Genomic DNA, 26,282 nt, shown 5'->3' on the forward strand with positions numbered 1-26,282 from the left:
AGGGTTTACGGGTTAGAGGTTCATGGGTAGGGGTTAGAGGTTACGGGGTAGGGGTTACGGGTTAGAGGTTCATGGGTAGGGGTTAGAGGTTAGAGATTACGGGGTAGAGGTTAGAGGTTATGGGGTAGAGGTTACGGGGTAGAGGTTAGAGATTACGGGGTAGAGGTTACGGGGTAGAGGTTAGAGATTACGGGGTAGAGGTTAGAGGTTACGGGGTAGAGGTTACGGGTTAGAGGTTCTTGGGTAGGGGTTAGAGGTTAGAGGGGAGTAGGGGTTAAGGAGTAGGGTTTAGGACACATAAAGACAGATCTCCACTCTCTAAAATGTCCACTTCAGCCCTGGTGGGATGAACACAGATGGATAAGACACCGAGGGACAAATCCTCTCATCACGACGAACTGAGGAATGGTAGGGGTTAGAGGGTAGAGGTTAGAGATTACGGGGTAGAAGTTAGAGGTTACGGGGTAGAGGTTACGGGTTAGAGGTTCTTGGGTAGGGGTTAGAGGTTAGAGGGGAGTAGGGGTTAAGGAGTAGGGTTTAGGACACAAAGACAGATCTCCTCTCTAAAATGTCCACTTCAGCCCTGGTGGGATGAACACAGATGGATAAGACACCGAGGGACAAATCCTCTCATCACGACGAACTGAGGAATGGTAGGGGTTAGAGGGTAGAGGTTAGAGGTTACGGGGTAGAGGGTTAAGGATGCATAAAGGTGATAAAGATGCATGAGGAAGGCAGGAAGGAGGGACTGAAAAGGGATTTGACCCAGTAGACGGACTGAGGAAGGCAGGAAGGAGGGACTGAAAAGGGATTTGACCCAGTAGACGGACTGAGGAAGGCAGGAAGGAGGGACTGAAAAGGGATTTGACCCGGTAGACGGACTGAGGAAGGCAGGAAGGAGGGACTGAAAAGGGATTTGACCCAGTAGACGGACTGAGGAAGGCAGGAAGGAGGGACTGAAAAGGGATTTGACCCGGTAGACGGACTGAGGAAGGCATGGAAGGAGGAACTGAAAAGGGATTTGACCCAGTAGACGGACTGAGGAAGGCAGGAAGGAGGGACTGAAAAGGGATTTGACCCAGTAGACGGACTGAGGAAGGCAGGAAGCAGGGACTGAAAAGGGATTTGACCCAGTAGACGGACTGAGGAAGGCAGGAAGGAGGGCCTGAAAAGGGATTTGACCCAGTAGACGGACTGAGGAAGGCAGGAAGGAGGGACTGAAAAGGGATTTAACCCAGTAGACGGAACTGAGGAAGGCAGGAAGGAGGGCCTGAAAAGGGATTTGACCCAGTAGACGGACTGAGGAAGGCAGGAAGGAGGGACTGAAAAGGGATTTGACCCGGTAGACGGACTGAGGAAGGCAGGAAGGAGGGACTGAAAAGGGATTTGACCCAGTAGACGGACTGAGGAAGGCAGGAAGGAGGGACTGAAAAGGGATTTGACCCGGTAGACGGACTGAGGAAGGCATGGAAGGAGGAACTGAAAAGGGATTTGACCCAGTAGACGGACTGAGGAAGGCAGGAAGGAGGGACTGAAAAGGGATTTGACCCAGTAGACGGACTGAGGAAGGCAGGAAGCAGGGACTGAAAAGGGATTTGACCCAGTAGACGGACTGAGGAAGGCAGGAAGGAGGGCCTGAAAAGGGATTTGACCCAGTAGACGGACTGAGGAAGGCAGGAAGGAGGGCCTGAAAAGGGATTTAACCCAGTAGACGGACTGAGGAAGGCAGGAAGGAGGGACTGAAAAGGGATTTGACCCAGTAGACGGACTGAGGAAGGCAGGAAGGAGGGACTGAAAAGGGATTTGACCCAGTAGACGGACTGAGGAAGGCAGGAAGCAGGGACTGAAAAGGGATTTGACCCAGTAGACGGACTGAGGAAGGCAGGAAGGAGGGCCTGAAAAGGGATTTGACCCAGTAGACGGACTGAGGAAGGCAGGAAGGAGGGACTGAAAAGGGATTTAACCCAGTAGACGGAACTGAGGAAGGCAGGAAGGAGGGACTGAAAAGGGATTTGACCCAGTAGACGGACTGAGGAAGGCAGGAAGGAGGGACTGAAAAGGGATTTGACCCGGTAGACGGACTGAGGAAGGCAGGAAGGAGGGACTGAAAAGGGATTTGACCCAGTAGACGGACTGAGGAAGGCAGGAAGGAGGGACTGAAAAGGGATTTGACCCGGTAGACGGACTGAGGAAGGCATGGAAGGAGGAACTGAAAAGGGATTTGACCCAGTAGACGGACTGAGGAAGGCAGGAAGGAGGGACTGAAAAGGGATTTGACCCAGTAGACGGACTGAGGAAGGCAGGAAGCAGGGACTGAAAAGGGATTTGACCCAGTAGACGGACTGAGGAAGGCAGGAAGGAGGGCCTGAAAAGGGATTTGACCCAGTAGACGGACTGAGGAAGGCAGGAAGGAGGGCCTGAAAAGGGATTTAACCCAGTAGACGGACTGAGGAAGGCAGGAAGGAGGGACTGAAAAGGGATTTGACCCAGTAGACGAACTGAGGAAGGCAGGAAGGAGGGCCTGAAAAGGGATTTGACCCAGTAGACGGACTGAGGAAGGCAGGAAGGAGGGACTGAAAAGGGATTTGACCCAGTAGACGGACTGAGGAAGGCAGGAAGGAGGGACTGAAAAGGGATTTGACCCAGTAGACGGACTGAGGAAGGCAGGAAGGAGGGACTGAAAAGGGATTTGACCCAGTAGACGGACTGAGGAAGGCAGGAAGGAGGGCCTGAAAAGGGATTTAACCCAGTAGACGGACTGAGGAAGGCAGGAAGGAGGGACTGAAAAGGGATTTGACCCAGTAGACGAACTGAGGAAGGCAGGAAGGAGGGCCTGAAAAGGGATTTGACCCAGTAGACGGACTGAGGAAGGCAGGAAGGAGGGACTGAAAAGGGATTTGACCCAGTAGACGGACTGAGGAAGGCAGGAAGGAGGGACTGAAAAGGGATTTGACCCAGTAGACGGACTGAGGAAGGCAGGAAGGAGGGACTGAAAAGGGATTTGACCCAGTAGACGGACTGAGGAAGGCAGGAAGGAGGGCCTGAAAAGGGATTTAACCCAGTAGACGGACTGAGGAAGGCAGGAAGGAGGGACTGAAAAGGGATTTGACCCAGTAGACGAACTGAGGAAGGCAGGAAGGAGGGCCTGAAAAGGGATTTGACCCAGTAGACGGACTGAGGAAGGCAGGAAGGAGGGACTGAAAAGGGATTTGACCCAGTAGACGGACTGAGGAAGGCAGGAAGGAGGGCCTGAAAAGGGATTTGACCCAGTAGACGGTGCTCCTCCTACCTCCAGGTGTCTCCGTCGTTCCACAGCAGACAGTCGTAGACCGGACCCGGGTCGTTGTACTTCTTCTCCAGAGACGCCAGGATCTCTGACTGACACAGCAGCTCCTCCTTCTGCAGCTTCTCAGCCTGATAAAACAAGGGACAGGCGTGAGGAAACTAAATGTTAAAACTCATTTACACACATGTCATGTGCTCGGGAATGATAAATCACGCACTGGGGATGTGACAAATGTTCAGTTGTTAATGTTTAAACTGCCATTTTAAATCGTACAATAACGAGAATTCACAATTCAGATAGAGTCCAGGGTAGGACCCAATGTCCCAAGGCAGTTCAGTCTACCACGGTCCTGTCTACCTACCAGACAGAGCAGTTCAGTCTACCACGGTCCTGGCTACCTACCACACAGAGCAGTTCAGTCTACCACGGGCCTGGCTACCTACCAGACAGAGCAGTTCAGTCTACCACGGTCCTGGCTACCTACCACACAGAGCAGTTCAGTCTACCACGGTCCTGGCTACCTACCAGACAGAGCAGTTCAGTCTACCACGGTCCTGGCTACCTACCAGACAGAGCAGTTCAGTCTACCACGGTCCTGGCTACCTACCAGACAGAGCAGTTCAGTCTACCTACCAGACAGAGCAGTTCAGTCTACCACGGTCCTGGCTACCTACCAGACGGGGCAGTTCAGTCTACCACGGTCCTGGCTACCTACCAGACAGAGCAGTTCAGTCTACCTACCAGACAGAGCAGTTCAGTCTACCTACCAGACAGGGCAGTTCAGTCTACCACGGTCCTGGCTACCTACCAGACGGGGCAGTTCAGTCTACCACGGTCCTGGCTACCTACCAGACAGAGCAGTTCAGTCTACCTACCAGACAGAGCAGTTCAGTCTACCACGGTCCTGGCTACCTACCAGATGGGGCAGTTCAGTCTACCACGGTCCTGGCTACCTACCAGACAGAGCAGTTCAGTCTACCTACCAGACAGGGCAGTTCAGTCTACCACGGTCCTGGCTACCTACCAGACGGGGCAGTTCAGTCTACCACGGTCCTGGCTACCTACCAGACAGAGCAGTTCAGTCTACCTACCAGACAGAGCAGTTCAGTCTACCACGGTCCTGGCTACCTACCAGACGGGGCAGTTCAGTCTACCACGGTCCTGGCTACCTACCAGACAGAGCAGTTCAGTCTACCTACCAGACAGAGCAGTTCAGTCTACCTACCAGACAGAGCAGTTCAGTCTACCTACCAGACAGGGCAGTTCAGTCTACCTACCAGACAGGGCAGTTCAGTCTACCACGGGCCTGGCTACCTATCAGACAGGGCCTACCATTGGTAGGACCCAATGTACTGTATATAAACCATTGGTAGGACCCGGTAGGACCCAATGTACTGTATATAAACCATTGGTAGGACCCAATGTACTGTATGTAAACCATTGGTAGGACCCGGTAGGACCCAATGTACTGTATATAAACCATTGGTAGGACCCAATGTACTATATATAAACCATTGGTAGGACCTAATGTACTGTATATAAACCATTGGTATGACCCAATGTACTGTATATAAACCATTGGTAGGACCTAATGTACTATATATAAACCATTGGTATGACCCATTGTACTGTATATAAACCATTGGTAGGACCCAATGTACTGTATATAAACCATTGGTATGACCCATTGTACTGTATATAAACCATTACTGGTTACTTACAGGCTCTAACCAACAGGTCAAAAAAGGTATTTAGGTGAACAACAGGTAAGTAAAGAAACATAACAAAAGTTGTCTTCTGTGTCCCTCTCCTCCATGTCCCACTTCTCATCGAGGTGACGGCTCGTTGCAGTTGTCCCTCTACTTCATGTCCCACTTCTCATCAAGGTGACGGCTCGTTGCAGTTGTCCCTCTCCTCCATGTCCCACTTCTCATCAAGGTGACGGCTCGTTGCAGTTGTCCCTCTCCTCCATGTCCCACTTCTCATCGAGGTGACGGCTCGTTGCAGTTGTCCCTCTCCTCCATGTCCCACTTCTCATCGAGGTGACGGCTCGTTGCAGTTGTCCCTCTCCTCCATGTCCCACTTCTCATCGAGGTGACGGCTCGTTGCAGTTGTCCTTCTCCTCCATGTCCCACTTCTCATCGAGGTGACGGCTCGTTGCAGTTGTCCCTCTCCTCCATGTCCCACTTCTCATCGAGGTGACGGCTCGTTGCAGTTGTCCCTCTCCTCCATGTCCCACTTCTCATCAAGGTGACGGCTCGTTGCAGTTGTCCTTCTCCTCCATGTCCCACTTCTCATCGAGGTGACGGCTCGTTGCAGTTGTCCCTCTCCTCCAGGTCCCACTTCTCATCAAGGTGACGGCTCGTTGCAGTTGTCCCTCTCCTCCATGTCCCACTTCTCATCGAGGTGACGGCTCGTTGCAGTTGTCCCTCTCCTCCATGTCCCACTTCTCATCGAGGTGACGGCTCGTTGCAGTTGTCCCTCTACTCCATGTCCCACTTCTCATCGAGGTGACGGCTCGTTGCAGTTGTCCCTCTCCTCCATGTCCCACTTCTCATCGAGGTGACGGCTCGTTGCAGTTGTCCTTCTCCTCCATGTCCCACTTCTCATCGAGGTGACGGCTCGTTGCAGTTGTCCCTCTCCTCCATGTCCCACTTCTCATCGAGGTGACAGCTCGTTGCAGTTGTCCCTCTCCTCCATGTCCCACTTCTCATCGAGGTGACGGCTTGTTGCAGTTGTCCCTCTCCTCCATGTCCCACTTCTCATCGAGGTGACGGCTCGTTGCAGTTGTCCCTCTCCTCCATGTCCCACTTCTCATCGAGGTGACGGCTCGTTGCAGTTGTCCCTCTCCTCCATGTCCCACTTCTCATCGAGGTGACAGCTCGTTGCAGTTGTCCCTCTCCTCCATGTCCCACTTCTCATCGAGGTGACGGCTCGTTGCAGTTGTCCCTCTCCTCCATGTCCCACTTCTCATCGAGGTGACGGCTCGTTGCAGTTGTCCCTCTCCTCCATGTCCCACTTCTCATCGAGGTGACGGCTCGTTGCAGTTGTCCCTCTCCTCCATGTCCCACTTCTCATCGAGGTGACAGCTCGTTGCAGTTGTGTCTCTCCTCCATGTCCCTCTCCTCCATGTCCCACTTCTCATCGAGGTGACGGCTCGTTGCAGTTGTCCCTCTCCTCCATGTCCCACTTCTCATCGAGGTGACGGCTCGTTGCAGTTGTCCTTCTCCTCCATGTCCCACTTCTCATCGAGGTGACGGCTCGTTGCAGTTGTCCCTCTCCTCCATGTCCCACTTCTCATCGAGGTGACGGCTCGTTGCAGTTGTCCCTCTACTCCATGTCCCACTTCTCATCGAGGTGACGGCTCGTTGCAGTTGTCCCTCTCCTCCATGTCCCACTTCTCATCGAGGTGACGGCTCGTTGCAGTTGTCCTTCTCCTCCATGTCCCACTTCTCATCGAGGTGACGGCTCGTTGCAGTTGTCCCTCTCCTCCATGTCCCACTTCTCATCGAGGTGACGGCTCGTTGCAGTTGTCCCTCTCCTCCATGTCCCACTTCTCATCGAGGTGACGGCTCGTTGCAGTTGTCCCTCTCCTCCATGTCCCACTTCTCATCGAGGTGACGGCTCGTTGCAGTTGTCCCTCTCCTCCATGTCCCACTTCTCATCGAGGTGACGGCTCGTTGCAGTTGTCCCTCTCCTCCATGTCCCACTTCTCATCGAGGTGACGGCTCGTTGCAGTTGTGTCTCTCCTCCATGTCCCTCTCCTCCATGTCCCACTTCTCATCGAGGTGACGGCTCGTTGCAGTTGTCCCTCTCCTCCATGTCCCACTTCTCATCGAGGTGACGGCTCGTTGCAGTTGTCTCTCTCCTCCATGTCCCTCTCCTCCATGTCCCACTTCTCATCGAGGTGACGGCTCGTTGCAGTTGTCCCTCTCCTCCATGTCCCACTTCTCATCGAGGTGACGGCTCGTTGCAGTTGTCTCTCTCCTCCATGTCCCACTTCTCATCGAGGTGACGGCTCATTGCAGTTGTGTCTCTCCTCCATGTCCCTCTCCTCCATGTCCCACTTCTCATCGAGGTGACGGCTCGTTGCAGTTGTCCCTCTCCTCCATGTCCCTCTCCTCCATGTCCCACTTCTCATCGAGGTGACGGCTCGTTGCAGTTGTCCCTCTCCTCCATGTCCCACTTCTCATCGAGGTGACGGCTCGTTGCAGTTGTCCCTCTCCTCCATGTCCCTCTCCTCCATGTCCCACTTCTCATCGAGGTGACGGCTCGTTGCAGTTGTGTCTCTCCTCCATGTCCCTCTCCTCCATGTCCCACTTCTCATCTAGGTGACGGCTTGTTGCAGTTGTGTCTCTCCTCCATGTCCCTCTCCTCCATGTCCCTCTCCTCATGTCCCACTTCTCATCGAGGTGACGGCTCGTTGCAGTTGTCCCTCTCCTCCATGTCCCTCTCCTCCATGTCCCACTTCTCATCTAGGTGACGGCTCGTTGCAGTTGTGTCTCTCCTCCATGTCCCTCTCCTCCATGTCCCTCTCCTCCATGTCCCACTTCTCATCGAGGTGACGACTCGTTGCAGTTTTCGCCAAAGAGAGTTATATTCTTTTGACTCATCTGTCTATAGAACATTCTTCCAAGACACTCGACGATCATCCAGGTGCTTTTGGGCTAAACTTGGGAGTCAACTTTTTGGACGAGATGTGTCCCGTTATGTCTGGCGAAAACCAACCACTGAATTCCACAGTTAGAACCTCATGTGAAGTGTTGGTCCCATGTTTCACGAGCTGAAATAAAAAGATCCCAGACATTTTCCATACGCACAAAAAGGCCTGGCTGAGTGACAGCGTGGGTGGAGCCTGGCTGAGTGACAGCGTGGGTGGAGCCTGGCTGAGTGACAGCGTGGGTGGAGCCTGGCTGAGTGACAGCGTGGGTGGAGCCTGGCTGAGTGACAGCGTGGGTGGAGCCTGGCTGAGTGACAGCGTGGGTGGAGCCTGGCTGAGTGACAGCGTGGGTGGAGCCTGGCTGAGTGACAGCGTGGGTGGAGCCTGGCTGAGCGACAGCGTGGGTGGAGCCTGGCTGAGTGACAGTGTGGGTGGAGCCTGGCTGAGTGACAGTGTGGGTGGAGCCTGGCTGAGTGACAGCGTGGGTGGAGCCTGGCTGAGTGACAGTGTGGGTGGAGCCTGGCTGAGTGACAGTGTGGGTGGAGCCTGGCTGTGACAGCGTGGGTGGAGCCTGGCTGAGTGACAGTGTGGGTAGAGCCTGGCTGAGTGACAGCGTGGGTGGAGCCTGGCTGAGTGACAGCGTGGGTGGAGCCTGGCTGAGTGACAGCGTGGGTGGAGCCTGGCTGAGTGACAGCGTGGGTGGAGCCTGGCTGAGTGACAGCGTGGGTGGAGCCTGGCTGAGTGACAGCGTGGGTGGAGCCTGGCTGAGTGACAGCGTGGGTGGAGCCTGGCTGAGTGACAGCGTGGGTTGAGCCTGGCTGAGCGACAGCGTGGGTGGAGCCTGGCTGAGTGACAGTGTGGGTGGAGCCTGGCTGAGTGACAGTGTGGGTGGAGCCTGGCTGTGACAGCGTGGGTGGAGCCTGGCTGAGTGACAGTGTGGGTAGAGCCTGGCGACCAGAGCAGGAAACACGTGAGGAAACTGAACTCTGTCGTCTGCCTCCAAAATTAATTTACAAGACCAGTACATTCTTGTAATATATTTCGTGAGTATATCTGATTATTATCGGTTCTTCACTCATTCTAATTATAAAGTACCAACAGGTCAGATTTTCAAGGTGTGAATCTCAGAGCCAAATCCAAGATACTTTCAGCATCTTGTCCGAACCCGGTTTACTGCAAACAGGAAGCATGTTTTGGGAATGTTTTTAATCCTGTACAGGTTTCCTTCCCTCCGTCATTTACTGTCGGTTAGTATTGTGGAGTCACTACACCGTTGTTGATCCATCCTCATTTACTGTGGGTTAGTGTTGTGGAGTCACTACACCGTTGTTGATCCATCCTCAGGTTTCCTTCCCTCCGTCATTTACTGTCGGTTAGTATTGTGGAGTCACTACACCGTTGTTGATCCATCCTCATTTACTGTCGGTTAGTATTGTGGAGTCACTACACCGTTGTTGATCCATCCTCATTTACTGTGGGTTAGTATTGTGGAGTCACTACACCGTTGTTGATCCATCCTCATTTACTGTCGGTTAGTATTGTGGAGTCACTACACCGTTGTTGATCCATCCTCATTTACTGTGGGTTAGTGTTGTGGAGTCACTCCACCGTTGTTGATCCATCCTCATTTACTGTGGGTTAGTGTTGTGGAGTCACTACACCGTTGTTGATCCATCCTCAGGTTTCCTTCCCTCCGTCATTTACTGTCGGTTAGTATTGTGGAGTCACTACACCGTTGTTGATCCATCCTCATTTACTGTCGGTTAGTATTGTGGAGTCACTACACCGTTGTTGATCCATCCTCATTTACTGTCGGTTAGTATTGTGGAGTCACTACACCGTTGTTGATCCATCCTCATTTACTGTGGGTTAGTGTTGTGGAGTCACTCCACCGTTGTTGATCCATCCTCATTTACTGTGGGTTAGTGTTGTGGAGTCACTACACCGTTGTTGATCCATCCTCAGGTTTCCTTCCCTCCGTCATTTACTGTCGGTTAGTATTGTGGAGTCACTACACCGTTGTTGATCCATCCTCATTTACTGTGGGTTAGTATTGTGGAGTCACTACACCGTTGTTGATCCATCCTCATTTACTGTGGGTTAGTGTTGTGGAGTCACTACACCGTTGTTGATCCATCCTCATTTACTGTCGGTTAGTATTGTGGAGTCACTACACCGTTGTTGATCCATCCTCATTTACTGTGGGTTAGTGTTGTGGAGTCACTCCACCGTTGTTGATCCATCCTCATTTACTGTGGGTTAGTGTTGTGGAGTCACTACACCGTTGTTGATCCATCCTCAGGTTTCCTTCCCTCCGTCATTTACTGTCGGTTAGTATTGTGGAGTCACTACACCGTTGTTGATCCATCCTCATTTACTGTGGGTTAGTATTGTGGAGTCACTACACCGTTGTTGATCCATCCTCATTTACTGTGGGTTAGTGTTGTGGAGTCACTACACCGTTGTTGATCCATCCTCAGGTTTCTCCTATCACATCCGTTCAACTCTGTAGCTGTTTTAAAGTCACCATTGGCCTCATGGTAGCAGGTAGCCTAGTGGTTAGAGCGTTGGACTAGTAACCGGAAGGTTGCAAGTTCAATCCCCTGAGCTGACAAGGGTTGTTCTTGTTCCCCCTGAACAAGTTAACCCCACTGTTCCTAGACCAGTTAACCCCACTGTTCCTAGACCAGTTAACCACCTGTTCCTAGACCAGTTAACCACCTGTTCCTAGACCAGTTAACCCACTGTTCCTAGACCAATTAACCACCTGTTCCTAGACCAGTTAACCCACTCTTCCTAGACCAGTTAACCTACTGTTCATAGACCAGTTAACCCACTGTTCCTAGACCAGTTAACCACCTAGACCAGTTAACCCACTCTTCCTAGACCAGTTAACCACCTGTTCCTAGGCCAGTTAAACCACTGTTCCTAGACCAGTTAACCACCTGTTCCTAGACCAGTTAACCCACTGTTCCTAGACCAGTTAACCCACTGTTCCTAGACCAGTTAACCCACTGTTCCTAGACCAGTTAACCCACTGTTCCTAGACCAGTTAACTCACTGTTCCTAGACCAGTTAACCCACTGTTCCTAGACCAGTTAACCCACTGTTCCTAGACCAGTTAACCCACTGTTCCTAGACCAGTTAACCCACTGTTCCTAGACCAGTTAACCCCACTGTTCCTAGACCAGTTAACCCCACTGTTCCTAGACCAGTTAACCCCACTGTTCCTAGACCAGTTAACCCCACTGTTCCTAGACCAGTTAACCCCACTGTTCCTAGACCAGTTAACCCCACTGTTCCTAGACCAGTTAACCCCACTGTTCCTAGACCAGTTAACCCACTGTTCCTAGACCAGTTAACCCACTGTTCCTAGACCAGTTAACCCACTGTTCCTAGACCAGTTAACCCACTGTTCCTAGGCCAGTTAACCCACTGTTCCTAGGCCAGTTAGCCCACTGTTCCTAGACCAGTTAGCCCACTGTTCCTAGACCAGTTAACCCACTGTTCCTAGACCAGTTAACCCACTGTTCCTAGACCAGTTAACCCCACTGTTCCTAGACCAGTTAACCCCACTGTTCCTAGACCAGTTAACCCCACTGTTCCTAGACCAGTTAACCCACTGTTCCTAGACCAGTTAACCCACTGTTCCTAGACCAGTTAACCCACTGTTCCTAGACCAGTTAACCCACTGTTCCTAGACCAGTTAACCACCTGTTCCTAGACCAGTTAACCCACAGTTAACCCACTGTTCCTAGACCAGTTAACCCACTGTTCCTAGACCAGTTAACCCACTAGACCAGTTAACCCACTGTTCCTAGACCAGTTAACCCACTGTTCCTAGACCAGTTAACCCACTGTTCCTAGACCAGTTAACCCACTGTTCCTAGACCAGTTAACCCACTGTTCCTAGACCAGTTAACCCACTGTTCCTAGACCAGTTAACCCACTGTTCCTAGACCAGTTAACCCACTGTTCCTAGACCAGTTAACCCACTGTTCCTAGACCAGTTAACCCACTGTTCCTAGGCCAGTTAACCCCACTGTTCCTAGACCAGTTAACCCCACTGTTCCTAGACCAGTTAACCCCACTGTTCCTAGACCAGTTAACCCCACTGTTCCTAGACCAGTTAACCCCACTGTTCCTAGACCAGTTAACCCACTGTTCCTAGACCAGTTAACCCACTGTTCCTAGGCCAGTTAACCCACTGTTCCTAGACCAGTTAACCCCACTGTTCCTAGACCAGTTAACCCCACTGTTCCTAGACCAGTTAACCCACTGTTCCTAGACCAGTTAACCCACTGTTCCTAGACCAGTTAACCCACTGTTCCTAGACCAGTTAACCCACTGTTCCTAGACCAGTTAACCCACTGTTCCTAGACCAGTTAACCCACTGTTCCTAGACCAGTTAACCCACTGTTCCTAGACCAGTTAACCCCACTGTTCCTAGACCAGTTAACCCACTGTTCCTAGACCAGTTAACCCACTGTTCCTAGACCAGTTAACCCCACTGTTCCTAGGCCGTCATTGAAAATAAGAATTTGTTCTTAACTGACTTGCCTAGTTAAATAAAGGTAAAATAAAATAAAAATGGTGAACTCCCTGAGCAGTTTCCTCAGAACATAACAAAAAGGGTTGGGGGAAACTTATTGACTCAAGATATTTCAGCTTTTCCCTGTACGATGATGATGATGAAGACCTGTTAGTGACAATTTACATTTTGAACCCCAAAAAATATATACCTAGCAAAAATAAATTCAGTAAGGGATTGTTTCTAAATTTGAACAATCCCAATGTTGTTTAAACATCTATACCTCTAACGTTGTCCACACCACATTTACCCATGAGCAGAGAGACTAACTGACCTGTTAGGGGAGAGGTCAGAGTGTTACCTGTGAGGGGGAGAGGTCAGAGTGTTACCTGTGAGGGTTAGGGGAGAGGTCAGAGTGTTACCTGTGGGGGTTAGGGGAGAGGTCAACGTGTTACCTGTGAGGGGGAGGGGAGAGGTCAGAGTGTTACCTGTGAGGGGGAGGGGAGAGGTCAGAGTGTTACCTGTGAGGGGGAGGGGAGAGGTCAGAGTGTTACCTGTGGGGGTTAGGGGAGAGGTCAACGTGTTACCTGTGAGGGTTAGGGGAGAGGTCAGAGTGTTACCTGTGAGGGGAGAGGTCAGAGTGTTACCTGTGAGGGTTAGGGGAGAGGTCAGAGTGTTACCTGGGAGGGGAGAGGTCAAAGTGTTACCTGTGAGGGTTAGGGGAGAGGTCAGAGTGTTACCTGTGAGGGGGAGAGGTCAGAGTGTTACCTGTGAGGGTTAGGGGAGAGGTCAGAGTGTTACCTGTGAGGGTTAGGGGAGAGGTCAGAGTGTTACCTGTGGGGGTTAGGGGAGAGGTCAAAGTGTTACCTGTGAGGGGAGAGGTCAAAGTGTAACCTGTGAGGGGGAGAGGAGAGGTCAGAGTGTTACCTGTGAGGGGGAGGGGAGAGGTCAGAGTGTTACCTGTGGGGGTTAGGGGAGAGGTCAACGTGTTACCTGTGAGGGGAGAGGTCAAAGTGTTACCTGTGAGGGTTAGGGGAGAGGTCAGAGTGTTACCTGTGAGGGTTAGGGGAGAGGTCAAAGTGTTACCTGTGAGGGGGAGGGGAGAGGTCAAAGTGTTACCTGTGAGGGGGAGGGGAGAGGTCAAAGTGTTACCTGTGAGGGAGAGAGGCCAAAGTGTTATCTGTGAGGGAGAGAGGTCAGAGTGTTACCTGTGAGGGTTAGGGGAGAGGTCAAAGTGTTACCTGTGAGGGTTAGGGGAGAGGTCAAAGTGTTACCTGTGAGGGGGAGGGGAGAGGTCAAAGTGTTACCTGTGAGGGTTAGGGGAGAGGTCAAAGTGTTACCTGTGAGGGTTAGGGGAGAGGTCAAAGTGTTACCTGTGAGGGGGAGGGGAGAGGTCAAAGTGTTACCTGTGAGGGGGAGGGGAGAGGTCAAAGTGTTACCTGTGAGGGTTAGGGGAGAGGTCAAAGTGTTACCTGTGAGGGGGAGGGGAGAGGTCAAAGTGTTACCTGTGAGGGGGAGGGGAGAGGTCAAAGTGTTACCTGTGAGGGGGAGGGGAGAGGTCAAAGTGTTACCTGTGAGGGGGAGGGGAGAGGTCAGAGTGTTACCTGTGGGGGGGAGGGGAGAGGTCAAAGTGTTACCTGTGAGGGGGAGGGGAGAGGTCAGTGTTACCTGTGAGGGTTAGGGGAGAGGTCAAAGTGTTACCTGTGAGGGGGAGGGGTGAGCAAGGTCAAACTGTTCTGCCCGACGACTGGCTTCGGCCAGAGCTGCTCTGTGTGCTGGATCCCACATTTTCTCCTTCCGCTCTTTCTGTTGGTCAACACATCAACACAGACATCCCTCTGTCAACACATCAACACAGACATCTCTCTGTCAACACATCAACACAGACATCTCTCTGTCAACACATCAACACAGACATCCCTCTGTCAACACATCAACACAGACATCTCTCTGTCAACACATCAACACAGACATCCTTCTGTCAACACATCAACACAGACATCCCTCTGTCAAACCAGACATCCTTCTGTCAACACATCAACACAGACATCCTTCTGTCAACACATCAACACAGACATCCCTCTGTCAACACATCAACACAGACATCCCTCTGTCAACACATCAACACAGACATCCTTCTGTCAACACATCAACACAGACATCCCTCTGTCAAACCAGACATCCTTCTGTCAACACATCAACACAGACATCCTTCTGTCAACACATCAACACAGACATCCCTCTGTCAACACAGACATTCTTCTGTCAATGTGTTTGTTGGTCAATATAACATACACTATTTATACACAAAAGTATGTGGACACCCCTTCAAATTAGTGGATTCTGCAATTTCTGTTGCTGACAGGTGTATAGAATTGAGCACGCAGCCATGCAATCTCCATAGACAAACATTGTCTGTAGAATGACCTTACTGAAGAGCTCAGTGACTTTCAACGTGGCACCGTCATAGGATGCCACCTTTCCAACAAGTCAGTTTGTCAGATTTCTGTCCTGCTAGAGCTCCCGCCGGGCAACTGCTAGTGCTGTTATTGTGAAGTGGAAACGTCTAGGAGCAACAACGGCTCAGCCGCGAAGTGGTAGGCCACACAAGCTCACAGAATGGGACCAGCCGAGTTCTGAAGTGCGTACCACGTAAAAATCGTCTGTCCTCGGTTGCAACACTCACTACCGAGTTTCAAACTGCCTCTGGAAGCAACGTCAGCACAAGAACTGTTCGTCGGGAGCTTCATGAAATGGGTTTCCATGGCCGAGCAGCCGCACACAAGTCTAAGATCACCATGCGCAATGCCAAGCGTTGGGTGGAGTGGTGTAAAGCTAGCCACCATTGGACTCTGGAGCAGTGGAAACACGTTCTCTGGAGGGGTGTAAAGCTCACCGCCATTGGACTCTGGAGCAGTGGAAACACGTTCTCTGGAGGGGTGTAAAGCTCACCACCATTAGACTCTGGAGCAGTGGAAACATGTTCTCTGGAGGGGTGGGAACACGTTCTCTGGAGGGGTGTAAAGCTCACCACCATTGGACTCTGGAGCAGTGGGAACACGTTCTCTGGAGTGATGAATCACGCTTCACCATCTGGCAGTCCGACGAACGAATCTGGGTTTGGTGGATGCCAGGAGAAGGCTACGAGCCCGAATGCATAGTGCCAACTGTAAAGTTTGGTGGAGGAGGAATAATGGTTTTGGCCCCTTAGTTCCAGTGAAGGGAAATCTTAACGCTACAGCATACAATGACATTCTAGATGATTCTGTGCTTCCAACTGTGTGGCAACAGTTTGGGGAAGGCCCTTTCCTGTTTCAGCATGACTATGCTCCCGTGCACAAAGCAAGGTCCATACAGAAATGGTTTGTCGAAATCAGTGTGGAAGAACTTGACTGGCCTGCAAAGAGCTCTGACCTCAACCCCATCAAAGGCCTAATCACCCAACATCAGCGTCCGACCTCACTAATGCTCGTGGCTGAATGGAAGCAAGTCCCTGCAGCAATGTTCCAACATCTAGTGGAAAGTCTTCCCAGAAGAGTGGAGGCTGTTGTAGTAGCAATGTTCAAACATCTAGTGGAAAGCCTTCCCAGAAGAGTGGAGGCTGTTGTAGTAGCAATGTTCAAACATCTAGTGGAAAGTCTTCCCAGAAGAGTGGAGGCTGTTATAGCAGCAATGTTCCAACATCTAGTGGAAAGTCTTCCCAGAAGAGGAGGCTGTTGTAGTAGCAATGTTCAAACATCTAGTGGAAAGTCTTCCCAGAAGAGTGGAGGCTGTTATAGCAGCAATGTTCCAACATCTAGTGGAAAGTCTTCCCAGAAGAGGAGGCTGTTGTAGTAGCAATGTTCAAACATCTAGTGGAAAGTCTTCCCAGAAGAGTGGAGGCTGTTATAGCAGCAATGTTCAAACATCTAGTGGAAAGTCTTCCCAGAAGAGGAGGCTGTTATAGCAGCAATGTTCCAACATCTAGTGGAAAGCCTTCCCAGAAGAGTGGAGGCTGTTATAGCAGCAAAGGGGGGTCCAACTCCATATTAGTGCCTTCCCAGAAGAGTGGAGGCTGTTATAGCAGCAAAGGGGGGGGACCAACTCCATATTAATGACTTCCCAGAAGAGTGGAGGCTGTTATAGCAGCAAAGGGGGGTCCAACTCCATATTAATGGTCATGATTTTGGAATGAGACGCTGGACGAGCAGGTGTCCACATACTTTTGGTCGTGTATATCAACGTGCAAATCCTCGTTACTTGGCCACACAAATCCACTCCATACCTGGATTCTCTCTCGGAGAGCTTTAGGGAACAACTCATATCCATTTTTGATCCCAATGTGGTACTTTCCTGATGGATTATCCCAGGCATGAGGGATCTGAGGACAGAGAGAGACATGTGTTCATGTAACTACAGGCTAACAGTCTGTACAGAGAGACATGTAACTACAGGCTAACAGTCTGTACAGAGACATGTAACTACAGGCTAACAGTCTGTACGGAGAGACATGTAACTACAGGCTAACAGTCTGTACAGAGAGACATGTAACTACAGGCTAACAGTCTGTACAGAGAGACATGTAACTACAGGCTAACAGTCTGTACAGAGAGACATGTAACTACAGGCTAACAGTCTGTACAGAGAGACATGTAACTACAGGCTAACAGTCTGTACAGAGAGACATGTAACTACAGGCTAACAGTCTGTACAGAGAGACATGTGACTACAGGCTAACAGTCTGTACGGAGAGACATGTAACTACAGGCTAACAGTCTGTACGGAGAGACATGTAACTACAGGCTAACAGTCTGTACAGAGAGAAATGTGACTACAGGCTAACAGTCTGTACAGAGAGAAATGTGACTACAGGCTAACAGTCTGTACAGAGAGACATGTAACTACAGGCTAACAGTCTGTACAGAGAGACATGTAACTACAGGCTAACAGTCTGTACAGAGAGACATGTAACTACAGGCTAACAGTCTGTACAGAGAGACATGTAACTACAGGCTAACAGTCTGTACAGAGAGACATGTAACTACAGGCTAACAGTCTGTACAGAGAGACATGTAACTACAGGCAGGCTAACAGTCTGTACAGAGAGACATGTGACTACATCCTAACAGTCTGTACAGAGAGACATGTAACTACAGGCTAACAGTCTGTACAGAGAGACATGTAACTACAGGCTAACAGTCTGTACAGAGAGACATGTGTTTATGTAACTACAGGCTAACAGTCTGTACAGGGAGACATGTAACTACAGGCTAACAGTCTGTACAGAGAGACATGTGACTACAGGCTAACAGTCTGTACGGAGAGACATGTAACTACAGGCTAACAGTCTGTACAGAGAGACATGTGACTACAGGCTAACAGTCTGTACAGAGACAGTGTGACCAGGAAGTGGCAGCGTGTCGAGGGTAGCGTACCTTGAGCGTCCTCCCGGACAGCCCGGTCACCTCTCCGTCTTTAGGCTCCACCACCGTCGCCATGGTGACATCTCCACTGCCCGTCGTATCGATGATGTCAACGATCTTCGGCTTGCCCTCCGTCGTGGTCTGAGGGAGAGAGGAAACAGATGTTGAAGAGTGTAAAATACACACACACACTATCTGACCGAAAAAAAACACACACACACACACACACTATCTGACCGAAAAAAAACACACAAACCCTCTCTGACCCCGACACACACACAAATTATGTTTCCACAATGAGTACACCTTGACATACTGGTGACACAGTGCAACTAAATGCTGACTGCTAAACAGCTTCTATCTCCAGACCCATCAGACTGGTCAACAGCTTCTATCTCCAGACCCATCAGACTGGTCAACGGCTTCCATCTCCAGACCCATCAGACTGGTCAACGGCTTCCATCTCCAGACCCATCAGACTGGTCAACGGCTTCCATCTCCAGACCCATCAGACTGGTCAACGGCTTCCATCTCCAGACCCATCAGACTGGTCAACAGCTTCTACCTCCAGACCCATCAGACTGGTCAACAGCTTCTACCTCCAGACCCATCAGACTGGTCAACAGCTTCTACCTCCAGACCCATCAGACTGGTCAACAGCTTCCATCTCCAGACCCATCAGACTGGTCAACAGCTTCTATCTCCAGACCCATCAGACTGGTCAACAGCTTCTATCTCCAGACCCATCAGACTGGTCAACAGCTTCCATCTCCAGACCCATCAGACTGGTCAACGGCTTCCATCTCCAGACCCATCAGACTGGTCAACGGCTTCTATCTCCAGACCCATCAGACTGGTCAACGGCTTCCACCTCCAGACCCATTAGACTGGTCAACGGCTTCCATCTCCAGACCCATCAGACTGGTCAACTGCTTCCATCTCCAGACCCATCAGACTGGTCAACAGCTTCTACCTCCAGACCCATCAGACTGGTCAACAGCTTCTACCTCCAGACCCATCAGACTGGTCAACAGCTTCCACCTCCAGACCCATCAGATTGGTCAACGGCTTCCACCTCCAGACCCATCAGACTGGTCAACAGCTTCTACCTCCAGACCCATCAGACTGGTCAACAGCTTCCACCTCCAGACCCATCAGACTGGTCAACAGCTTCCACCTCCAGACCCATCAGACTGGTCAACGGCTTCTACCTCCAGACCCATCAGACTGGTCAACAGCTTCTACCTCCAGACCCATCAGACTGGTCAACAGCTTCTACCTCCAGACCCATCAGACTGGTCAACAGCTTCCACCTCCAGACCCATCAGACTGGTCAACGGCTTCCACCTCCAGACCCATCAGACTGGTCAACGGCTTCCACCTCCAGACCCATCAGACTGGTCAACAGCTTCCACCTCCAGACCCATCAGACTGGTCAACAGCTGATAAACAGCCATCACTACCTCAGAGAGGCTGCTGCCAACATGGAGAACCAATCACATGCCACTTTAAAAATTGGATCACTAGTCACTTAAAACAACTTTAATAATGTTTACATGTCTTGTATTATTCATGTGTGTTTATACTGTATTCTATACCATCTACTGCACCTCGTCTGTGCCGCTCAGCCATCGCTCATCCATATGAGAGATATGTACATATTCTCATTCGCCCCTTTAGATTTGTGTGTATGAGGTGGTTTTGTTGGGGGAATTGTTAGTTAGATTACTTGTTGGTTATTACTGCATTGTCGGAACTAGAAGCACAAGCACTTCGCTACACTCGCATTAACATCTGCTGACCATGTGTATGTGACCAATAACATCTGCTAACCATGTGACCAATAACATCTGCTAACCACGTGTATGTGACCAATAACATCTGCTAACCATGTGTATGTAACCAATAACATCTGCTAACCATGTGTATGTAACCATTAACATCTGCTAACCATGTGTATGTGACCAATAACATCTGCTAACCATGTGTATGCGACAAATAAAATTAGATTTATAGACAAACGGCACCGTCAGTGATGTATCAATATAATAGTGTAATATTCTGAAAGTCTATACCAACTGGTATCGACCTACTCATGTTCGAGTCAGAGAGAAACCTTTGGTCTTTAGCAGAGGGCTGAGTGGTGTGGCTAGGAAGCACAGACAGACAGACAGACAAACAGTAGCTAGGTAGTAACTAGACAGGGTAGACAGGACAGACAGACAAACAGTAGCTAGGTAGTAACTAGACAGGGTAGACAGGACAGACAGACAGACAGAAAGCTAGACAGGGTAGACAGGACAGACAGACAGTAACTAGACAGGACATACAGGACAGACAGTAACTAGACAGGACATACAGGACAGACAGACAGTAACTAGACAGGACATACAGGACAGACAGACAGTAACTAGACAGGACATACAGGACAGACAGACAGTAACTAGACAGGACATACAGGACAGGCAGACAGTAACTAGACAGGGCATACAGGACAGACAGACAGTAACTAGACAGGGCATACAGGACAGATAGACAGTAACTAGACAGGGCATACAGGACAGACAGACAGTAACTAGACAGGGCATACAGGACAGGGCCTCTACAGTTGAGTGACGGCTCTCAACAGATGTTTGATCCTGTTTCCATCAGCGTCCCCCAGTTCCACCACTAAGTCACAGCAACTCACTAGCTAGTCACTGAAGCATTTCAAATTAAACATGTCAGCAACAATAATCATCTATTCATCTAAATATTAGCACTAGTCCTGCCAAAATCAATGGTCTGTCAGTATTTTATGGTGTAGCTAACTAGGACATTATGTTCTGATGATTTGCTATATGATCTTAGCTTGTTAAATTAGCCATCTACGCTAAACTGAGCTAATTTACCGACAGACCCAGGGGACTGTCATGTTACAACAACAACAACAAAAGGCGTTAGCTGTTTTCTCGTTAAAATGTAAATTAGATGAACAGTAGTTTCTAACTAGTTTTACTAGATTGGAGTGACAAGGTAGCACCAGAAATCACTAGCTAGTCGTGAATTTTGAATGAGGCCTAGTAGTCTGTAAAAGCACCGGGGTAAATTTACCTGCATGCCCGGGGCCCCTGGGTCCACGCCAGTGTCGAGGATAGCGATGACAACACCCCGTCCATCGTACTCGGGGAACCTAGTGAGATAAGACGCAGCGCCGGTCTCTTTTTTAGGGAGCAACCCGTGGAAAGGGAACGGTTCGTCGATAGAATGAGCTGCCATGATCGGACAGAGTAACAATAGAAACAAGAGCAGAGAAATAGGTTGAAGACCGACACCAAAGACAAGTAAGTACAGTATAGTTTAGAGGGGGGAAACGTGGCCGGTAAAAACAGTGAAGAGAGACCGGGAAGGACTTTTTTTTAAAGGGACAGTACACTATTTAGAACAATCAAATGAGCCACAGGAGTCATCCTCAAAAAAGGTGTCTAATGACACATAAATTAAGTCAATAGCAACAAAAGAAGTCCTTCTGTAGCTATTTCATACACTGCCTATAGCTAATAGTATAGGCTTATTTGTCTTTGTTCAAGGTTTAAACATGGACTATTAAATAGTAAGGAAACAATGTCCTGGTCAGTGTTTCCATGGGACCCTAAATAGTGGGGCACAGGTAAAAAAAAAAAAAAAAGTGTTTAAAACCAAATAATGGTGGATAAATTAAAATGATCAGTACCCAATCTGCTTAATGGGGTGGCTCTTCCATAGAAGGGGCGGCAGCGTAGCCTAGTGGTTAGAGCGTTGGACTAGTAACCGGAAGTAACCGGAAGGTTGCAAGTTCAAACCCCTGAGCTGACAAGGTACAAATCTGTCGTTCTTCCCCTGAACCCACTGTTCCTAGGCCATCATTGAAAATAAGAAAATAAGAATTTGTTCTTAACTGACTTGCCTGGTTAAATAAAGGTTAATAAAATAAGTCAGGTTCATTGACAGTATAGGAACCCCCCCCCCCCCCAAAATGAGGGGGAGTGGGATGTTTTGCTTCCTCTTCTGTCTCTGAAAAAATCCTGTAAAGGCCATCTGAAGTGACAGTACAGCATTTATTGCGAAACAGCCTCCGCAGACATCAGGGCTTTCATACTTCTTGTGCTTAGCGGGGGAGCGGAGCTATTCTGGGGGAAGTTGTCAAGGAAGTGAATGTATACAGGACCTCCTGCCCCCACCTACCTTCAACCAATCATATCAACGCGGCGCATTCGTAAAGTATTCAGACCCCTTTACAGTTTTTACACATTTTGTTACGTTACAGCCTTATTCTAGAATGTATTAAATAGTTTTTACCCTCATCAATCTACACACCATACCCCATAATGACATCACAATACCCCATAATGACATCACAATACCCCATAATGACATCACAATACCCCATAATGACAAAGCAAAAAATGTATTAAAAATAACAAATCTGAAATTTAGCATTTACTATAAGTATTCAGACCCTTTAGTCAGTTCTTTGTTGAAGCACCTTTGGCAGTGATTACAGCCTCAAGTCTTCTTAGGTATGACACTACAAATTTGGCACACCTGTATTTGGGGAGTTTCTCCCATTCTTCTCTGCAGATCCACTCAAGCTCTGTCAGGTTGGATGGGGAGCGTCGCTGCACAGCTATTTTCAGGTCTCTCCAGAGATGTTAGATCGGGTTCAAGTCTGGGCTCTGGCTGGGCCACTCAAGGTCAGAGATCTGTCCCGAAGCCACTTCTGCGTTGTCCTGTTGGAAGGTGAATCTTCGTCCCAGACTGAGGTCCTGAGCGCTCTGGAGCAGGATTTCATGAATGATCTCTCTGTACTTTGCTCCGTTCATCTTCCCCTCGATCCTGACTAGTCTCCCAGTCCCTGCCGCTGAAAAACATGCTCACAGCATGATGCTGCCACCACCATGCTTCACCGTAGGGATGGTGCCAGGTTTCCTCCAGATGTGACGCTTGGCATTCAGGCCAAAGAGTTCAATCTTGGTTTTATCAGACCAGAGAATCTTGTTTCTCATGAGTCTTGGAGGTTCCAAACTTCTTCCATTTAAGAATGATGGAGGCCTCTGTGTTCTTGGGGACCTTCAATACTGCAGACATTTGTTTGGTACCCTTCCCCAGATCTGTGCCTCGAAACAATCCTGTCTCAGAGCTCTACGGACAATTCCTTTGACCTCATGGCTTGGTTTTTGCTCTGACATGCACTGTCAACTGTGGGACCTTATAAAGACAGGTGTGTGCCTTTCCAAATCATGTCCAATCAATTGAACTTACCACAGGTGGACTCCAATCAAGTTGTAGAAACATGTCAAGGATGATCAATGGAAACAGGATGCACCTGAGCTCAATTTAGAGTCTCATAGCAAAAGGTCTGAATACTTATGTAAATAAGGTATTTCTGTGTTTTGTTTTTGCTTTGTCATTATGGAGTATTGTGATGTCATTATGGGGTATTGTGATGTCATTATGGAGTATTGTGATGTCATTATGGGGTATTGTGATGTCATTATGGGGTATTGTGATGTCATTATGGGGTATTGTGATGTCATTATGGGGTGTTGTGATGTCATTATGGGGTGTTGTGATGTCATTATGGGGTATTGTGATGTCATTATGGGGTGTTGTGATGTCATCATGGGGTATTGTGATGTCATTATGGGGTGTTGTGATGTCATCATGGGGTATTGTGATGTAGATTGATGAGGAACATTTTTATTGAATCCATTTTAGAATAAGGCTGTAATGTAACAAAAAGCCAAGGGGTCTGAATACTTTCCGAAGGCACTGTACCGAGCCCTCCACATTGATACTGTACCGAGCCCTCCACATCGTTACTGTACCGAGCCCTCCACATCGTTACTGTACCGAGTCCTCCACATCGATACTGTACCGAGCCCTCCACATCGTTACTGTACCGAGCCCTCCACATCGTTACTATACCGAGCCCTCCACATCGTTACTGTACCGAGCCCTCCACATCGTTACTGTACCGAGCCCTCCACATCGTTACTGTACCGAGCATTTGAGAGGCGTACGATACTGTACGGAGCCTCTGCATGCCTCTTGCTTCTAAGCCTCCTACCACATTTCGGATCGATACTGTACCGAGCCTCCACATCGATACTGTACGGAGCCTCTGCATGCCTCTTCTAAGCCTCCTACCACATTCAGGATCAATACTGTACCGAGCCTCTGCATGCCTCTTCTAAGCCTCCTACCACATTCAGGATCGATACTGTACCGAGCCTCTGCATGCCTCTTCTAAGCCTCCTACCACATTCAGGATCGATACTGTACCGAGCCTCTGCATGCCTCTTCTAAGCCTCCTACCACATTCAGGATCAATACTTTACCGAGCCCTCCACATCGTTACTGTACCGAGCCCTCCACATCGTTACTCTGCATGCCTCTTGCATGCCTCTTGCTTCTAAGCCTCCTACCACATTTCGGATCAAGCATAAATTGGCGTTTAGCGGTTCCCAAAGTGGGGTCTGTTGACCCCTGTTGTTTTTTTATGAATATTGCTAACAACAACAGATTAAACTGTGATCTGTGGGTGAAAGTGTAGAAGGTGCCACACAGTACATTGTATTACTATTCATCCATAATGTTCTTAACCGTTAGATGCATATTGTGTGGTGTTGTTGCGGTGTTTGAAGACAGTCATCTGTTTGTTTGAAGACAATCATTTCAGGGAGCGTGCTGTCTGGGGGTGTGGTCAAACTGTCTGGGGGTGTGGTCAAACTGTCTGGGGGTGTGGTCAAACTGTCTGGGGGTGTGGTCAAACTGTCTGGGGGTGTGGTCACTGTCTAGAGGTGTGGTCAAACTGTCTGGGGGTGTGGTCAAACTGTCTGGGGGTGTGGTCAAACTGTCTGGGGGTGTGGTCACTGTCTAGAGGTGTGGTCAAACTGTCTGGGGGTGTGGTCACTGTCTGTGGGTGTGGTCAAACTGTCTGGGGGTGTGGTCAAACTGTCTGGGGGTGTGGTCAAACTGTCTGGGGGTGTGGTCAAAGCTGTTCTGAAGCTCTGTTTGTGATTGTTTATTACAATGTGAGAATATTTATTGATTAGAAAGTTGGGCCACTGCAGTAATGTATTTTTTTGTTGCCAATTTATTCTGTGTTTGGAGACGTGGTGATGGGATACTGTGGCGTGATTGGATGTTTAGTTGTAGTAAGTAGGTGTGATTGGATGTTTAGTTGTAGTAAGTAGGTGTGATTGGATGTTTAGTTGTAGTAAGTAGGTGTGATTGGATGTTTAGTTGTAGTAAGTAGGTGTGATTGGATGTTTAGTTGTAGTAAGTAGGTGTGATTGGATGTTTAGTTGTAGTAAGTAGGTGTGATTGGATGTTTAGTTGTAGTAAGTAGGTGTGATTGGATGTTTAGTTGTAGTAAGTAGGTGTGATTGGATGTTTAGTTGTAGTAAGTAGGTGTGATTGGATGTTTAGTTGTAGAAAGTAGGTGTGATTGGATGTTAAATTGTAGTAAGTAGGTGTGATTGGATGTTTAGTTGTAGTAAGTAGGTGTGATTGGATGTTTAGTTGTAGTAAGTAGGTGTGATTGGATGTTAAGTTGTAGTAAGTAGGTGTGATTGGATGTTTAGTTGTAGTAAGTAGGTGTGATTGGATGTTTAGTTGTAGTAAGTAGGTGTGATTGGATGTTTAGTTGTAGTAAGTAGGTGTGATTGGATGTTTAGTTGTAGTAAGTAGGTGTGATTGGATGTTTAGTTGTAGTAAGTAGGTGTGATTGGATGTTTAGTTGTAGTAAGTAGGTGTGATTGGATGTTTAGTTGTAGTAAGTAGGTGTGATTGGATGTTAAGTTGTAGTAAGTAGGTGTGATTGGATGTTTAGTTGTAGTAAGTAGGTGTGATTGGATGTTTAGTTGTAGTAAGTAGGTGTGATTGGATGTTTAGTTGTAGTAAGTAGGTGTGTTTGGATGTTTAGTTGTAGTAAGTAGGTGTGATTGGATGTTTAGTTGTAGTAAGTAGGTGTGATTGGATGTTTAGTTGTAGTAAGTAGGTGTGATTGGATGTTAAGTTGTAGTAAGTAGGTGTGATTGGATGTTTAGTTGTAGTAAGTAGGTGTGATTGGATGTTTAGTTGTAGTAAGTAGGTGTGATTGGATGTTTAGTTGTAGTAAGTAGGTGTGATTGGATGTTAAGTTGTAGTAAGTAGGTGTGATTGGATGTTTAGTTGTAGTAAGTAGGTGTGATTGAATGTTTAGTTGTAGTAAGTAGGTGTGTTTGGATGTTTAGTTGTAGTAAGTAGGTGTGATTGGATGTTAAGTTGTAGTAAGTAGGTGTGATTGGATGTTAAGTTGAAGTAAGTAGGTGTGATTGGATGTTAAGTTGAAGTAAAGGACAGGAAACAGCCTGTAAGGGGTTTGAACCACAGACTCTG

At 48.9% G+C, this 26,282-nt stretch overlaps 1 protein-coding gene across 4 annotated transcripts in view; it reads right to left on the minus strand.

Moving 5' to 3' along the window:
* The window catches only part of LOC149975346 (tripeptidyl-peptidase 2-like), a 70,851-nt gene extending 49,566 nt beyond the window's left edge, over nucleotides 1-21,285 (minus strand). For all 4 annotated transcript variants that reach the window (XM_090206930.1, XM_090206928.1, XM_090206929.1 and 1 more), the window contains exons 1-5: nucleotides 20,973-21,285; nucleotides 17,892-18,020; nucleotides 16,742-16,837; nucleotides 14,179-14,283; nucleotides 3,290-3,414 (exon numbers count right to left, since the gene is read on the minus strand). In XM_090206930.1, the coding sequence (XP_090063056.1) occupies nucleotides 3,290-3,414; nucleotides 14,179-14,283; nucleotides 16,742-16,837; nucleotides 17,892-18,020; nucleotides 20,973-21,137 (620 nt within the window). In that variant the 5' untranslated portion in view covers nucleotides 21,138-21,285. The remainder of the gene's footprint in view (nucleotides 1-3,289; nucleotides 3,415-14,178; nucleotides 14,284-16,741; nucleotides 16,838-17,891; nucleotides 18,021-20,972) is intronic.
* Between the last annotated feature and the right edge of the window lie 4,997 nt (nucleotides 21,286-26,282).

The sequence above is a fragment of the Oncorhynchus mykiss genome, chromosome 18, assembly GCF_057628025.1.
Source record: "Oncorhynchus mykiss isolate SJ-2025 chromosome 18, ASM5762802v1, whole genome shotgun sequence".
NCBI lineage: Eukaryota > Metazoa > Chordata > Actinopteri > Salmoniformes > Salmonidae > Oncorhynchus > Oncorhynchus mykiss.